An 18,371-nucleotide genomic window follows, 5' to 3' on the forward strand; every position below is an offset into this window, starting at 1 on the left:
TTTTCAGTACTTTTATTGGATTATATTAGCCCAATCTAATACATTTTACTTCGATACCGATTACACACACAGTGCATTATTAATGTCAAGACATGTTAGATAATTGAATTGAATTGTGTTGAGTTCTGGTATAAATTTCCAGCAGTTTTCTTTGTCCGGTCTTATTTAATAAGTCAGATGGACAATCAGGTACTAAGGATGTCACTACTTCACTGTCCCTACCCTATATTGTCACTCTCACTTGTATTTAAAAATAACTCATTTAACTTTAAAAAGAAGTCGATTTAAAAATATTTTATGTTTAGTACCTAGTAATCATACCCAGATTCAGAATCCAGATTCTGTTAATATTTGAAACTCACTTAAAGCAGGACTGGTATATTTTATTATTATAGAGCGGCATATTTCATCTACTAATGTTAGTTATTAATGTCTTGGTGTAGTTACTCTTTAATTCATATTTGAGTAGTTTAAAAACTTCTGAAAATAATCTCTGGTATGTATGACAATTTTCTATACATTTCTTGTCATTTTTAGGTGAATAAAGTATCTATCTATCTATCTATCTATCTATCTATCTATCTATCTATCTATCTATCTATCTATCGATCTAAAAGTGCATCAAACTATATAAATTGGTCTAGTCTTTAAAGAGACATGCAGTATTTGTTATTGATCAGTTCACAGAATTCAAGTCGAGCAGAAACAGCAGCACACTGTAGACTACCATAGTCTGTTACCATAGACTGTCAGTGTGTGACGATGTACAACATAGACAGTGGCTTTTATACTGTCCATATCCATATCAGAATAAGGTCTCATGGGCTGAAATAAAGAAATATATTGTAATATATATTTTGGCCAATCCGTCCAGCACTACTTACAAATAAATAAAATATATAGAGTATTTTTCACACTATAGGGCACACTTAAAATCCATTCATTTTCCAAAAATCCTCAGTGCACCTTATGTATAAATTCTACCAGTCAGGTTGTAAGGAGCAGTAAAGCCACGCTGCTGAAGTAGAGTGTTATACAGGAGTTTCAGGGAAGTTTCTCCAGCGCCGAGGCTGGAGCAGTATTAGCATAAGCTGCTAACCGCAGCGCTAGCTTGTTTACCGTTCAGAGGTGAGTATATTAGACTATAGCCTGCGTGTTTTCTGTATTAAAACAAGCTACAGTGGGACAAACCGCTAGCTGACAGTACTCTGGCTTACTGGAACACTCAGGGATCCTCAGTGTAGCGCTGTCGGGCAGCATTTACTAGCACTAAGCACTGCTTACTGTTCTAAAATATTGGAAATCTAAGCTTACTGTAAGTAAACAAAAGCACTTTACTCACCAAAATAAACAGTTTTTAGGAGAGAAATCAGTTTAGATTAACATTCAGCACTCGTTTTACTTTGAGACCTGTTGAATTAGAAGAGAAACATGGTGACACCCTTGTTCCTTACTATTGTCGCTTAAAATACGCCTTATGTATGAAAATATGAAAATAGGCCAAAAAATAGACGTTAATTGATAGCGCACCTTATAATACAGTAATAAATTTGGTAGATACTCAAATATACAGTATTATAAAGTGATGTGCAAACCTTATACTACTATATAGTATAATACTGTATATATAAATCCATATAAAGCGATACATAAACTATATACTCTCCATCCCTGAGGTTTTCAGTGTTCAGTACAATTATGTAATTCAACACAAACTACCCTACCCATAATTCCCCTTTGGTGCTGCTCCAGTCTTGGCCCAAATGTTCACAGTGTAAAACAGCAATGCAGTGTAAAGCTGTAACATTCTGATGTGACAGTAATGACACACACACACACACACACACACACACACACACTGGTGACTGGTGTGAGCTTCAGCTTGCTGACACACACTCACTACTCCGGGGTGTGTTGGGGATTGTGTTGAGCTGAACGTCTCGGAGCACTTTGGTACAGAAGGCTGTTTCCCTTCAGCCAGACGACATCATAACAACTCCAACAAACCACCGACACACACACACACAAACACACACACCACCAGACTGATACCCCTCTCACACACACAGCAGGGGGGACACATTCCCGCAGACCGAGCGCATCTGAGTCCAGCAGCAGGGGGTGGGGGGCATTAAAGGTAATTTCTCATCAGTGATGCTCCACAGACAGGGTAAAAGGACGCCGTCAGTGGGCCATGAAATAGGACTAATACAGTGCAGGGGGGGTGGGCTCTGAGCGACACACACATGCACACATACACAAGCCTCGGGCAGGTGGGAGGAGGGGTAGTGATCATGTGACACGGGTGCTTAGCCTGTGTGTGCCTGTGCCAGAAGCACGTAAATTATATAACATACATGTGTACACACACACACACACACATGTGCACATGCATGCACGCACACTTTTACACCAGTTTAAGTCAAAACAGTTGGAACATACAGAGTAAAAGACAGATAGATGTAAGAGAATTACAGTAATTTGAAACAGCTATCAGAAGCCTTTCTGCCTGAGTAGATAAAGAATTGGAATGTGCTATAGTGATGCATCAATTAAGGAGTTCCTCTAGTTTCTGTAATTCAGTGTAAATTCTGTACAATATTGAGTTATATACTCTTAGTACAATAGTATAATGTACTACTTTCCAACCACAAACAAAATCATACCTTCAAACCCATAACTAATACACATCCCAATACCCAACAACTCAAACCCATCCTCTAATGCCAATCCATCCCAACACTCATCCACATATAAACCCATCCATCCCAATAATCATCCATACTCAAACCAATCCATTCCAATAGTCACTCTTACACATCCCAATACCCAACCACTCGAACCCATCCCCCAATACCAATCCATCCCCACACTCATCTATACTCATACATGTCCCAAAACCCAGAAACCCAAACCCATCCCCAATGCCAATCCATGTCAACACTCATCCATTTTAAAACCCATCCATACCAAACCATTCTAACACTCATGCATGCTCACAACAATCAGTTCCAACACTCACCCATACTTACACACATCCCAATACCCAACCACTCAAACCCAACGCCAATCCATGCCAACAGTGATCCATACTCATACACATCCATCCCAATACTCATCCACACTTATACCAATCCATTCCAATTGTTACCCATACTAAAGAAGACTACAGAATAATTTTTTTTTTTAGGCAAGTTAAAAATGTTCTGCAATTTCAAGACTGAACAGGAATGCTTCCACGTTCCACGTTTCTTTTCAAAAGCTATGATTGCAAATTTTTGATGCATTTTCAGAGTTGCAGTTTTTTCCATGTTATGTGAAATCCTGCAGTTTCCATATATACATTCTAAATCTTTAATGATTGGTAGATCTTTCTTGACCTTTCCAGTGGCCATTACCCACCCCCACCATCACTCCTCTACCAGGAGATATAACCTCTACTGTTGAGGACTGAAGGTCATTAGGACTCAATATTCTGTGCAGGCTTTCAGAACGGTCAATAGAGCTCAGACGTTCAGTCCCTCTCAGAAGAAGAGGCAATAAACGATACGTCCATCATCGTCTCGGTCACCTCTGGCCTCCAGCCTTGATTAATTATACATGAAGCAAGAGAGCACTCTCACTAAGCGCTGAATATTTCAACAAGGAAAATACACACACACTCACACACACACGTGTGTATTTGAAAAGGAGTTCTAATACACTACAGTAGCATAAATCATTGTTAATTCATGGCTAATAAACAACCTGGTTCAGTCCAGCCAACAACAGCTCCTTCAGAACTCAGAATTATTAAATTAAAGAGATTTGTGTTTTGCGCTGAGAAGAACAGGTTTTTTTGTGCAACAACCCATGAGACAGGATCTAGTATCATGTCCCATGATTTTTGCCATATTCCACAAAAGCTAAAGAATGCTGTACTGACCTGTGGGATATGTTTGGGGGATCTCCTGCATTTAATATGGATGTGATGATTTCTGCCAGAGTATAAAAACAGAAGTACTGAAAAAAACATGCATATCACCATGCACCATCACCAGGCAGAGGAGCTCATTTAGCGGCAGACTGCTGTCCCAGTCCTGCTCCACAGACAGACTCAGAAAGTCTTTTGTCCCTCAGGCCACAGACTCTGTGACACTTTGTCATTCTGGCCACTCTGGTCACTACATGGACACACCCCTCATCTCAGCAGACACACTCTCAGAGATGCCCTTTTACATTACTTTATTTTGCACTAGTCGTTTTTGCATCTATCTATCTATCTATCTATCTATCTATCTATCTATCTATCTATCTATCTATCTATCTATTTTTTGTGATTAATTGTAATTCCTTCTAAAAACTTCTTTTACTTTGCTTTCATTAACAGTTTATAAACATATAAATTAGCCGTCTGGCTAACACTGGCTAATTTAGCATAAGAACTGGAGTGTTCTTCTCTAAAGCTCCAGAGTGAGAGGTGTGATTTACAGTAAAGCAGTGCAGGAGGTGAACCACCACAACACAATCAACTTAAATGCATTAAAGAAACCAGGAGCCAAATGATAATGACTAACATTGAATCAAGGAGAAAGTAGATGCCTTCATTTTTTGCTGTTGAATAAGCAGAGTTCTGCCTATTCAGTGAGTACATTTACACTAATCAAGCATAAGAAAATGATCACCTCCTTGTTATGGCCCACAGGAGTGACACTAAGGTGTTTAAAAACTCCAGCAGTACTGCTGTACCTGATCCATTCATTCCAGCACAACACACACTACTTACACCTCATACACCATCATGCCAGTACAGACACTGCAGTGCTGAGAATAATGACCCACCACCCAGACATTAGCTGTTCTGTGGTGGTTTTCCATCCATTGGTGACCCTGACCATTGAAGAACAGGATGAAAGGAAGATAATAATAAAGTATACAGAGAAACAGATACGATACAGGACTATAGTCTGTAATTATAGAACTACAAAATGCTCTTATATGATCAGTGGAGCTGAAAAAGAAAATGGATGAAAATATATTATATAGATGTATTACACAAAGAGTCCTGCTGGAAAATGAAATCTGCATTCCCATAAAAGTTGTCAGCAGAGGGAAGCAAGAAGTGCTGTAAGAATTTGTGGTAAAACAAAACTGCACTGACTTTGGACTTAAATAATAATAAAAAAAACACAGTGGATCAACACCAGCAGATGACATGTCTCTCCAAACCATCACTGATTGGTGGAAACTTCACACTTGACCTCAAGTAGTTTGGACTGTGTGTCTCTCCACTCTTTTTCCAGACTCTGCTACCTTGATTTACAAATAAAATTCAAAATTTACAAATAGTCAATGATGTTTTTTTATCTTACATCCTCCCAACAGTCTATTTTCATGCTTTGCGCCTGTGTCCTTTAAATAGCAAAAGCGCTTGTGAGTATACAGCATCTACGCTGATGGGTGTGGTGGTCGCGAAATCAGGTGTTTAGGTAAATTTCTGGCGTATTGCTATCTTGGCAATGGAAAACACAGGTGCACCACTGACTGAAAACAACCTAAACAGATGTCAACAGTCATCAATTTATTGCTATCTTGGCAATACAGGCACATGACATTTTCCCAATATGTGTACACCCCCACTGGTTACACACACAAGGACATGCAGCAGTGCACAAACCCAACTTTTACATTAACATCTTCACAGCTTGAATGAGCAGATGAGTTTAATCTGCTGTGAATCATTGACCACTCCCAGGTAAGTGCGCCATTAAAACAGCAATCCGTCAAAGTCAGAGCTCATGTGGCTCTTAAAGAAAAAAGCAAGTGACACACTGATTGGTTTATTTTACATTACACGCAAAACACACCCATGATTAATTAAGAGAATTAGTACATGCACTTTGCGCATTTTAAACCGAGCAAGGAATACTTTTACCGTCGTTACGATAGCGAAGACTGACACACCCTAAGTCAAGCTGCACAGTGCACGGTTGACAACTTGCCTGTTGATATAATAAAATAGGGCCTGACACTGCTTCAGATGTTAGGTTCCATTCTCCCCCACTGTGAACAATCTGGACTGGGTAAACTTCTCTATAAAGATCTAAAATAAAACTTTATGAGTCAGTTTCCTGGAATCAATGCACCTAAACTAGAAGATTCTCTGTTCAGAAGGCAATGTAATACTTATACCTATGCTCAATACCAGTCAAGACCAGTTTCTCTAGACCCATATTACTGTAAGACCAATTCACCATTAACACTATAATTTAAGTCTATGCTTTAAAAAAAAAAAACACACATTTTGAGAGGCTTTTCATTTTTTATTAAGAGGATATGCTATGATATAACACAGGCCATATCTGCAACTAATTTAATTGGCTGCTGACTGTTTGGGAGTTATGATCCCGTGATAAATAAATATAATAATGCTGTTTTCCGTCTGTAATGCTCAAAAATAAGATTGCTTAATATCTAATATAAATTGCATGTGAAAAACTACTTAATAACTACTTAACTAAGCCAAACAATTACTTTAAGAATTAAAGGTCAGTCAATCTGGAAAATTTCAAGAACGTATTCTCAAGTGCTGCTGCAAAGACCATCAAAAACGCAATGGTGAAACTTGCTCTCATCAGGACCACCCTGGAAAGGAGGACCAGGACTTCCCTCTGTTGCACAGGATACATTCATCAGAGTTACCCAGTCTCAAAAACTGCAAGGTAACAGCATCCCAGATAAGAGCATCTAAATGCTTCACCGAACATTTCTTCTTTTTTTTTTGGTGCACATCTCAACCATTTACTCGCACAGAAAATCAATGGAATAAGATCTCAGTTTGAAGGCAGACAGGTTAACTTGCTTTAAATGAAAAAAGTTGATATTACTTTTACAGTGATAATATGTGGAAAGTAAACCACCATGCTTCAACACTCTGATGTTTCATTAGAAAAGCTGAAGCCCCTGTACTGTGTTGACCTTGAGCTATTTCTGGCCAAAGGTCAGCAGTGTGATTAAACTAGCCTTCTGTACGGCCACCTCATCCCTCCGTGTTCCCACGCGGCCTTTGTTATCCTGGTTCACGCACTGCGGTTGGCTTTCTCTGAAGCCTTTTAGCTGGTTAACCTTCTACAACATCCCCTCACACTCGTGCTAATGACAGTGGTGCTGATACCACAGCAGAGATCCTTGCACTTCGGAGGGCGTCAGCTGATGCCCCGCTGCCACACTGTCACCGAGAGCACCGCTGGAGGGACACTGACACACACACACACACACACACACACACTGATCTAATTATGTCACACACAACCAACACACTGCTTCAGTCCATTTAGCTCAGTTTCATAGCTTCTAAAACTAGTTATTTATAACTGAATTAAGGATTGATTGGCTGAACTGGGTGTTGGACAGGAACTGGCCTGGTAATGGTTCGGCTGGCACACAACCATACAATAGATTAAAGGTTTGTATTTATTGTATTGTAAACAAATGATTCCCAAAAAAACCCTCATTTTTTTAAATGAACTTCTGAACTGTACTATAGTGCACTATAGTGAAAGTACAGAAACCATTACCATCTAACTCAGATAAAAAAGCTGAAATTGTGCTGTACTGAAGGTATAGGTACTGTATCACAATTGAATTTGAATAAACTTTACTATTGTGGAAGTATTTATACAGTACTTAAAATCTAACTCAATTAAAAAGGCAAAGACTGTATTATAGTAAAGGTAACAGTACCATATTACAATATAACGCTATTAATAGAGCAGAAACTGTTCTTCTGTAATATTACAGGTATTATATTACAATGTAACTCAAATGAACATGCAGAAACTGTACTATTATGAATGCATGGGCACTAAATTACAATCTAACTCAAATAAAAAGTGCAAAGACTGCACTATAGTAAAGTTAAGGGTACCAAATTAAACTTTAACTGTATTATTAGAGCAGAAATTGTTATTTTGTAAAAATATGTGGGTTTTGTCTTACATTGTAACTCAAACATTAGTGCAAAACTGTACCATAGTGAACTTACAGGCACTGTCTTACAATCTAACTCAATTAAAGTACAGAGAAACTGTAGCATAGTGAACTTACAGGCACTGTCTTACAATCTAACTCAATTAAAATACAGAGAATCTGTACTATAATTAATCTATGTTATACAATTCACCTTAATTAAAATAGCAAAAACGGTTCTATAGCGAAGGTGAATGTACCTTATTACAATCTAACTCTATTAATAGAGCAGAAACTGTTTTCCTATAAAGTGTGTACTTTAAAACTCATTTAAAGTACAGCGAAACTGTACTTAATAAATGTATGGGTACTGTATTAGAATCTAACTCAAATAAAAGTGCAGAATTGTACTATAGAGAATGCACTAGTACTATATTACAGTCTGACTGTAAAAGAGCCAAAACAGGACAATAGTAAAATGATGGGTGTTGTGTTACAATCTGTAGTGAGGTTATGAATACTCTATTATATAACTCAATTAAAAGAGAAAAGACTCTACTATAGTGAAGGTGAATGTACCATATTACAATCTAACTCTATTAATAGAGCAGAAACTGTTCTTCTGTTAGAAAAAAACTTTAGTGAAGTGTACTATAGTGCATGTATTTATCTCATTTAGAGGAGCAGAAACTATACTATAGTAAAGGTTTGGATACTGTTTCACAAAATAACTCAACTAAGTGAGAAGACTGTACTTAAGATTTGTACACTGTATGGGTTGGGCACTGTATTACAATCTAACTCAATTAAAAGAGCAAAGACTGCACGATAGTGAATATACTTTACTATAGTGAATCTAACTCTATTAACAGAGCAGAAACTGTTCTTCTATTAGAAAAAAACTATAGTAACTCAATTAGAAGAGCACTGATTTGACTGTACTGATTTGTATACTGTAGGGGTTGGGTACTATATTACAATCTAATTTAATTAAAAGTTGTGAAACTGTACTATGATAAAATATGGATGCTTTGTCATCTAATTTTAATCCTTAATTTAAAGTGCAAAAAATGTACTTCTGTAAAAGTGTGGTGAACATATGAATACTGTTTTTCATAAAGGTGTGGGCACTGTATCAGCATAAACAGCCAAACAACTTTAAAGAAAAAAGAAAAATATACATTAGGAAGATCGAGAAAAAAAGCATCTGTAAAGGTCATACTGATCATTAAAGCTGCTACAACAGGTAGAAATCAGATCAGTGTAAAGATCAGCGTGAAGATGGCACTGTCTTAGTGTCTCATGCTGTAACACACTAACACCTCAGCTCACACAGCAAACCCTCCAATTAACACTTTTCACACGTGTGGACTGGACTGATAGGAAGACTAGAGGTGTTAAGGGGGCTCAGTGAGTGGTGCTTATAGGAACCAGTGGTCACATGACTGCAAAACACATATATAGCCATTTTATTTACTGTCCAAACCCACCAGTGAACCACTTGTGTCTTCTGAGTTTTATATGAAATGGTTAGGCCTGTCACAGAAACCACAAACTGTATGTTGGACAATATACAGTATATGTGATTTATTGCAGGACCTGTGTTACTAAAGAGGATACAATACTCCTAAATAAGCAAATAATAGGAATTATGGATTATTATGGATTTACAAAAACAATATTATATACTGCAATATCAATATTTTGTCACTGTTTAAAGTGGCTCTTATCTGGGGTGCTGTTAACTTGTAGCTTCTGAGGCTGGTAACTCTGATGAACGTATCGTATAAAACAGAGGTAACTGTTGGTCTTCCTTTCCTGGGGCAGTCCTGATGAGAGCCAGTTTCATCATATCATTTTTGATGGTCTTTGCAACTGCACTTGAAAATACTTTCAAAGCTCTTCATTTCTTAAAGTCATTATTTTCTTTATTTAGTTGAGTAGTTGAGTAGTTATCCATAATATGGATTAGAACATGACAACATAGGATTATTAACTTTATACAAACTCTACCTCTTCACAACTTTACAACTGACACTCTCAAACACATTAAAAGAGCAAGAAATTAACTATTTACAAGTTTAGCACAACTGTTAACTAAAAGCCATTTCAGGTGATTGTACCTCATAAAGCTGGCTAAGAAAATCCACCCAAGATGCGCAAAGCTTTCATGTAAATATTTAGGACATTTCATGCCACTATTATAATAATGCATTTAAACATTGCTTTTAACAATCAATTGACTTTTTCAAAAATGTTCATATACACTATGGAGTTGGGATGTTAAGGGCTGGTTTCTCGGATTATTTAAGAGTAATACCCAATGATTAATCTTAGTCCTGAGCTATACAGCAATCTGAATGGTAAAAGAAAAAAAAAGTAGTCCTAGGACTAGGCTCAATCCCTGAATAGAAAATCAAACAATTGTTTCAGTTTTCCAGAGAGTATATAAATTTAGTCCTGGACTAAACAGCATTACTCAATGATTTTAAGATTCTCAATCAAAAGAAAAATTAAGTCCAGGACTAGGCTTTGTCCTCGGTTTCCCAAAGAAGGAATAAGCCTAGTCCTGGAGCAGACCATGTTTTCCTATCTATCAATGGAAAATGCTGTGCTTAATCCCTTTTCTGGGGAACTACTCCTTAATGTTTAAATACCCTAAATATTTTCTATATTTACAACATAAACTAATGTTCATCCACATTACTAGGTTAAGCCAATGAACACAATGAGAAATACAGGTGTCAGCAAAAACGACTGAGGTCATGTTCATGTACTGCCCAACAGGTGTGTTGATACCATACATTTTTGTGACATGCCTAGAAATTATGATGGTGGTTCACACATATAGTTTAATTCACCACTACAGTGAAAAAAAAAATTGTTAGGGTTCTCTATAAAACCTAAGCCTGGCTCACTATTAGCACTGCAAATCATTCCAAGTCTAAGCTGAATCTATGTCTAGAAAACCAAGCTTGAAATTCATTAAATAGAGCGTACTAAGGGCTAATTTCCCAGACCTAGACTGAGATCAAGCCAAAAAACAATCTAGCACTGAAACATCAGCAATAACATTAAAGTCAACTGACAAACAGCTTGAGCCTGTTGAGGCAATCACTACAGAAGACCTCTAAAGAAGTCCTGTGGTTTCTGGAGCACCAAGACATCACTGCAGCTTCTTTAAATCCTGTTGCACGTTGTTGCATCAATAGGTGTTGGGCATCCATGACTCAGGGTTGTCCTTCCTTGCAGTACATTTGGTAGGTACTGACCACTGCACATTAGGAACAGTTCACAGGACCTGCCTGATGTTTTGTAGATGTTCTGATTGATCAATTATCTGGCCATTGTAGTTTTGTTTGTTTGTTTTGTTGTCTGGTTGTCTAAGATTATTACACTTTAATTTTTTTCTTGATTCAACACATCAAGACACACTTCAAGAACTGACTGTTCACTTACTGCCTAATATATAGCCAGTACACCATACATATATAAACATTGAAGCAGATAATCAAAGTTCTTCAAAGCGCTTCAGCTGCCAGTGTTTTAATGTTGTGGCAGATAAGTGTCAGAGTTTGTTTAGCTCTGTAGGTTCTGTAGGTTCTGTAGGTTCTGCATTTGCTGATCTGAATGAATCACAGACCTGTGGAAGAAACCGAGCGATTCGTTTGATTCATTTACCTTTTCTTCCCAGGTGCGGCTCCTGACGTCATGGTCTAATCAGCGTCCGCCGCCGCTCGTGACGAGTGAAGTCCGTGCAGTAAACAAGCGCACCGGCGCGGGCTCGGATCCGCCGCTCCGCGAGCCTCTCACTCACACACCGCGAGTGCAGCGGGAGCGCGCAGGCCGGTCACGTGCCCGCAGCGGGAGCGCGCAGGGAGCTCCGGACAGGGCTGAATGGTGTTGCGTCTGGATGGTCCTCAGTCTCGTGAGCTCGTGCAGTCAGGGTTTAGTAGCGCGCGACCGACTGACAGCCTGATAACAATAAAGCAAACCTGGACAAATTCTATCTTAACATTCAGTACATTCTACAACACTACTACACACTACTACTCTACTACACTACACTGTATCGAAATACATGACACTATACTGCACTATACTGTACTGTATTAAAACACAAGACACTATATTGTATTATACTGCACTACACAACACTATATTGCACTACACTATACTGTATTATACTGCATCACACTATACTGCACTACACTACACTACACTGTATTATACTACACTACACTACACTATATTATATTGCACTCCACTACACTCCACTACACTGTATTATACTGCATTACTCTACACTATACTGTATTATATTGCACTACACTACACTACACTGTATTATACTACACTACACTACACTACACTGCCTTATACTACACTACACTACACTACACTATATTATATTGCACTACACCACACTCCACTATATTGTTTTACACTGCACTACACTACACTACACTGTATTATACTGCACCACACTCTACTGCACTATACTATACTGTATTATACTGCACCATACTATACTGCACTACACTACACTATACTGTACTATACTGCACCACACTATACTGGATTACACTATACTGCACTACACTATACTGCACTACACTATACTGTATTATACTGCACTACACTATACTGTATTATACTGCACCACACTATACTGTACAACACTATACTGTATTATACGGCACTACAATTTACTGTACTATACTATACTGCACTACACTACATATACTGTATAATTCTTTACTACACTATACATTATATTGTATTATACAGCACTACACTACACTGTATTACACTTAACACACTATACTACACTACACTACACGACACTGTATTGTCGAGCCTCTGCTGTGTCCCCAGAGTCCATAATTCATTATTGTAGTGTATTGACTTCTTGTGTTTTGACTCACTGGACACTTTATTAGAAACACTCTCATATCTTCTACTTCCACTTATTGTTCACTTTTTTTAGAAACACCTTCATACAGTACCTTCTAGCACTCTAGATCTCTTTTGTTTCTGAAATGATGGGTGTTCTGCCCTGTATGTTAAAATACAATACAAAAGTCTATTGTATATACATTGTTCATAAGCAGAAGCATTGTAAAGTCTTGTATGGAGGCAGGAGGGAGGACATTTTACTGTTGCATGTGCTAACTGGGCGCCATGCTGCATTTATGACGAATAAATCTACAGTTACCGAGTGTGTGGTGTGTGTGTGTGTGTGTGTGTGTGGCTCCAAGTGTTGGTAAAATTTCAAGTCTGCTACACTAATTGGTGGTTATGCTGTAAGAAGCTGGTGCTGAAACTAAGGAATAAAACTCCAGAAGCTGAACTACGGGATTATTCCTTCAGCTCTCTGAAGAAAGGGCGTCTCAGTGGGCTGAAGAGGCAGGTTTTTGTGGCCTGGCACACTCCTGACTCCACTGAAGAGGACGTGCAGAGTGGCATGCCCCTGCCGCTCATCCATTCCCAGCAACCCCACCGAGCCACTGGAGAAATTCCACAGCCATGATCTACTGAATGAACATTGCTGACGCTTGCTCTGGGAACGAGTGCATCTCAATCTGTGATGATTTAGGCCTCTGGATTTCTCATATGAACAACTACAACTACAGTTAATAGCTGAGTATTACTGGAATATAACTGGTGTTCTGGGACCAGTTCTTCTAGGTTGGGAAGTGTGGGAACTCTGTGGTGAGAACTGCATTTACTGCTGTATAATTATGTGTAGTCACACAGTCAAAAACGGGACCATTTTATTAGAAACAGCATCACTTTGCGCTTCCACTCACTGGCCACTTTATTGGAAACACCTTAATGTACTTTGTGACTTCACTTACTGACCACTTTATTAGAAACACACTTATACATTGTGCTTCCACTCAATTACCACTTAATTAGAAATACATTCATACCTTGTGCTTAGACTCATTGGTCACTTTATTAGAAAAAAAACCCCATACAGTGCCTTGAGTTTCCACTCACTGGTCACTTTATTAGAAACACATTCATACCTTGTGCTTCCACTTAATGGGCACTTTATTAGAAACCCCTTCCCACATTGTGCTTTCACTCACTGGCCATTTTATTAGAAACCCCTTCCCACTTTTTTTTTCACTCACTGGCCACATTATTAGAAACCATTTTCCACCTTGTGCTTCTACTCACTGGCCACTTTATTAGAAACCCCTTCCCACCTTGTACTTCCACCCACTGGTCACTTTATTAGAAACACCCTTATACACTACCTTTGGTTTTCACTCACTGGCCACTTTATTAGAAAACCTTTCCCACCTTGTGTTTCCACTCACTGGCCAAATTATTGGAAACATTCATCTTCGTGATTTCACTCACTAGGCAATTTATTATAAACATTCTTATACCTAGTTTGTCCACTTACTGGTCACTCATACAGTATCATTTAATGCCACTCATTGGCCATTTTATTAGAAACACCCACATACTGTACCACCAGAGGTTTCTGTTAAAGTGGCCAGTCAGAGTACAGTCATATATACGTGTGTAAAATCCTTTTTTTATCCTTGTGTCTCCCTGTTTTTTTAGCATCCAGCACTGAAGGGGTTTGTCCAGCTTGTCTCGAGCCTCTGCTGTGTCCCCAGAGTCCATAATTCATTATGTGCTTTATGTAATTAGGCTTTGGTAATGCACCTCTCTGAGGCTTCCATATCACTTTCCCAAACATTACATGTTCGATGGGCCGTAATTACATTTTATCGTTCTGTGCCGAGCTGCAACCTGATTTGGTGCTTTTGACACTACATATCCATCTTAGCATGAGCGCCACTTGGCTGAAAACATCTTATTCTAATGGCTTTGTTGGATTTGGCCGTTCACTGTGATAAACGACAGAGTTTATTGATTGAATTGTGCTTTTTCCCCCATTGTTATTAATGAGACTCAGGCGAGGCGATGTCCTAGATGATAGCTGTGTTAAAATGTAGCATTTAGACTGTGCTCTCTGACTGGATAGCGTTGCTTATGTGCAGTTAGGGATTCCTGCAGCAAAGAAACTACATTCACAATTCCAGTGAGTTGGGACGCTGTGTAAAACATAAATAAAAACAGAATACGATGATTTGCAAATCCTTTTCAACATACAGGGGGTGGACAATTAAACTGAAACACCTGTCATTTTAGTGTCTAAAATGACAGCCTGGTGGCCCATCTTCATTAATTGCACATTGCACCAGTAAGAGCAGAGTGTGAAGGTTCAATTAGCAGGGTAAGAGCACAGTTTTGCTCAAAATATTGCAATGCACACAACATTATGGGTGACATACCAGAGTTCAAAAGAGGACAAATTGTTGGTGCACGTCTTGCTGGCGCACCTGTGACCAAGACAGCAAGTCTTTGTGATGTATCAAGAGCAACGGTATCCAGGGTAATGTCAGCATACCACCAAGAAGGACCAACCACATCCAACAGGATTAACTGTGGACGCAGAGGAAGTTGTCTGAAAGGGATGTTTGGGTGCTAACCCGGATTATATGCAAAAAACATAAAACCACAGCTGCCTAAATCACGACAGAATTCAATGTGCACCTCAACTCTCCTGTTTCCACCAGAACTGTCCGTCACCACAATAAATTATTGTGGTCTAAAAATAGGTGTTTCTGTTTCATAGTCCAACCCCTGTATATGTAATTAAATACACTACAAACACAGTATGTTTCATGTCCAAATGGATATGCTTTACTGTTTGTTTGCAAATATTCACTCATTTTGAATTTGAGAAGTTGGGCATTGCATCCCTAAAGAAGACGTAGCTTGGATGGGAGCATATGTTGCTCCAAAACCTATATGTTCCTTTCAGCATTAATGTTGCCTTCAGGTTACCTACAGCATGAGCACTAACACACCCCCATACCATCAGACATGCTGGCTTTTGTACTTTGTGCTAAGAAAAGTCTAGACAGTAATTTTCCTTTTTGTCCAATGTCCATAATATCTAAAACTATTTGAACACTTTTACACTTTGCGTTATTTCATCTCGGATAAGCTCGGGTCCAGAGAATCCAGCAGCGTTTCTGGGTGTTGTTGATATAGTTTAACTTGCACTTGTAGTTGGAGCAACAAACTATGTCTGAGCCCATGAGGTTATATCCGTTTCAGAACGATGTGAGTTTTTAATGCAATGCCACCTGAGGGGTTGAGGGTCGCTGGCATTCAATGTTGGTTTTCTGGCTCTCCAGATTTTCCACAAATCTTTTGATGATATTATTAGCTGTAGATAATAAAATCATCAAATTCCTTGCAATTGCACATTGAGAAACATTGTTCTTAAACTGTGGAACTATTTGATCATGCAGTTGTTCACAAAGTGGTGAACCTCACCCCCTCCTCGCATGTGAACGACTGAGCCTTTCAGGGATGTTCCTTTTTTACCCAATCATGACCCTCACATGGAAGAGGTCAAGATGTGCTGCATCATAAGGCTAGGGTATTAGTTAGGACTGGGGTTAGCCTATCCTGCTGTTGGATGATAAAAGCATGCACACACCACGACATGACAGAGCTTTGTGCCGTCACATCAATGTCAAAAGTTGTGGTGCAAAAATATCAGGTGAAAAAAATTAACCTGCATGGTTTAACATTTTGTGTGTGTAAATATACTTCTCATGAGCACAAATCTAAAACTCGCAAGCAAAAAAAAGCTTAATTTTTCTCCCTCTTGGGTGTTTTTTTTTTCACTGCAGCGGCTCTTTTTGAGGTTTACACAAAGCACTTACACAAGAACTTATTGTCCAACGTGCACATGTTACCCAATATCCTGTTGGCAGACGGCTGCACGGCACAGGACAAGACGCGTTCAGACCATTTGTGAATATTTGAGCTGCATAGGATAAATTATCGCAGTTCGCCATTAGGAACCTCTACAACTCCATGCTGAGTCATGCTGCATGTTTCATTAGTAAACATGGCAGTGGCCTGATCCTGAGAGTATGATCAAACTGGTCAACCAGCACGATTAAGTTGGTAGACCACCATAAGCAAAAAAAGACCAAGCTGGTTGACCAGCCTGACCAGCCTGACTAATCCAGCTAATCATTTTTGGTTAATAGAACTTTTTCTTAATGTTACAGTTAACATTTTTAAAATATTCAATCTGTCAAGTTTTCTGGATGTTCTAGTGTTTTTATTTAATGTTTTTAATGTTCTGGTAACGTCGCTGCAATGTCACCTGTGTCAGTGTTTTCATTTTTGGTTTTGGGAATGTTACTTTTAGTTTTAACATTTAAATAATGTTAGTATTCATCTAGCTGGGAGCATTATGTGAGAAACATTCCGATTATTGTCACACTTTTTTAGAACGATCTTGGAATATTATTTCTGCAACATTACAGGCTAAAACTAAAGGAAACTTTTTAAAATGATGCTGAACGTTCTTATATATATATATATATATACACACTAAATTAACATTCTTATAATGATGCTTATAATATTCTCTGTTAGCTAGGAAGCTGGTAGAGAAGTATTACCACATTGGCCAACTAATTTAAACACACTAGTCTTCTTGGTTAGGAGAACATTTTCTAAATGTTACAATACACATTCTTAGAATGTTCAATCTATCAAGTTTTCTGGATGTTCTTAGAACATTTGAATTTAACGTTCTTTAAACTTGTCAGCATTTTAATTCTTAACGCCCTCTTAACGTTTCTTTTTCCTGATTGTCATTTTTAGAAACGTTATAATAACATTTTTAGTACGTTTCTGGAGCATTATTTCTGCAGAGTCACAGGCTACCCCTCCTAGAACCTTTTCAAAATGTTTGCTAAATGTTCTCTGATAGCTGTGGAGCCACATTAGCCTCATATGTCTAGTTAAAACTATAGAAGCAAACCTATAGGAACTATATATGTTTTGTCTGGTCAACTGGATATGTATGTATTGGGGAAATAGCTAAATAAATCTGCTGAACTGGTCTTCTTTCAGCTTTGGCATTCCAATACTCCCAGTTTAAAGCCTGCCGGCCTGCACACAGTTCAAACTAAAGATCCACTTTAAACAGAGAGGATAAAGGTGGGATTACTGAGGATCAGCGCTCACACACTTCCAGCTGCTGCTCCGATCACGCACGCTAAAGAGAGAGACAGCGTCCATCCAGCCAGAGCTAATCTTCACACACATCAGTTCAACATTTCACACAGAAACATCTCAGGCTCCAGTGAGTTCTGCTTAAAGTGACCGCCTTTACCCCACATCCAATATACAAAAAAACATCAGGATATGTCAGTTATTTTAGTTTTAACTCTGGAGATGTGAGATTAATGTAGCTAATGGGAGGTTATAACTGTTAGGTTAGCATGGTGTGTCTTAACAGTTTTTAAACAGTTTTCAATTGCACCTGTTGTGCCAATGATCACTTACAGGTCATT

General features: G+C 38.5%; 1 protein-coding gene across 1 annotated transcript in view; it reads right to left on the minus strand.

Moving 5' to 3' along the window:
• hif1aa (hypoxia inducible factor 1 subunit alpha a) overlaps positions 1–12,673 on the minus strand; it is a 44,877-nt gene extending 32,204 nt beyond the window's left edge. The window contains exon 1 of the mRNA XM_007247542.4: positions 11,629–12,673. Coding sequence (XP_007247604.3) covers positions 11,629–11,660 — 32 coding nt within the window. The 5' untranslated portion in view covers positions 11,661–12,673. The remainder of the gene's footprint in view (positions 1–11,628) is intronic.
• Positions 12,674–18,371: the final 5,698 nt, after the last annotated feature.

This window comes from Astyanax mexicanus, chromosome 7 (assembly GCF_023375975.1).
Source record: "Astyanax mexicanus isolate ESR-SI-001 chromosome 7, AstMex3_surface, whole genome shotgun sequence".
NCBI classification, from domain to species: domain Eukaryota; kingdom Metazoa; phylum Chordata; class Actinopteri; order Characiformes; family Acestrorhamphidae; genus Astyanax; species Astyanax mexicanus.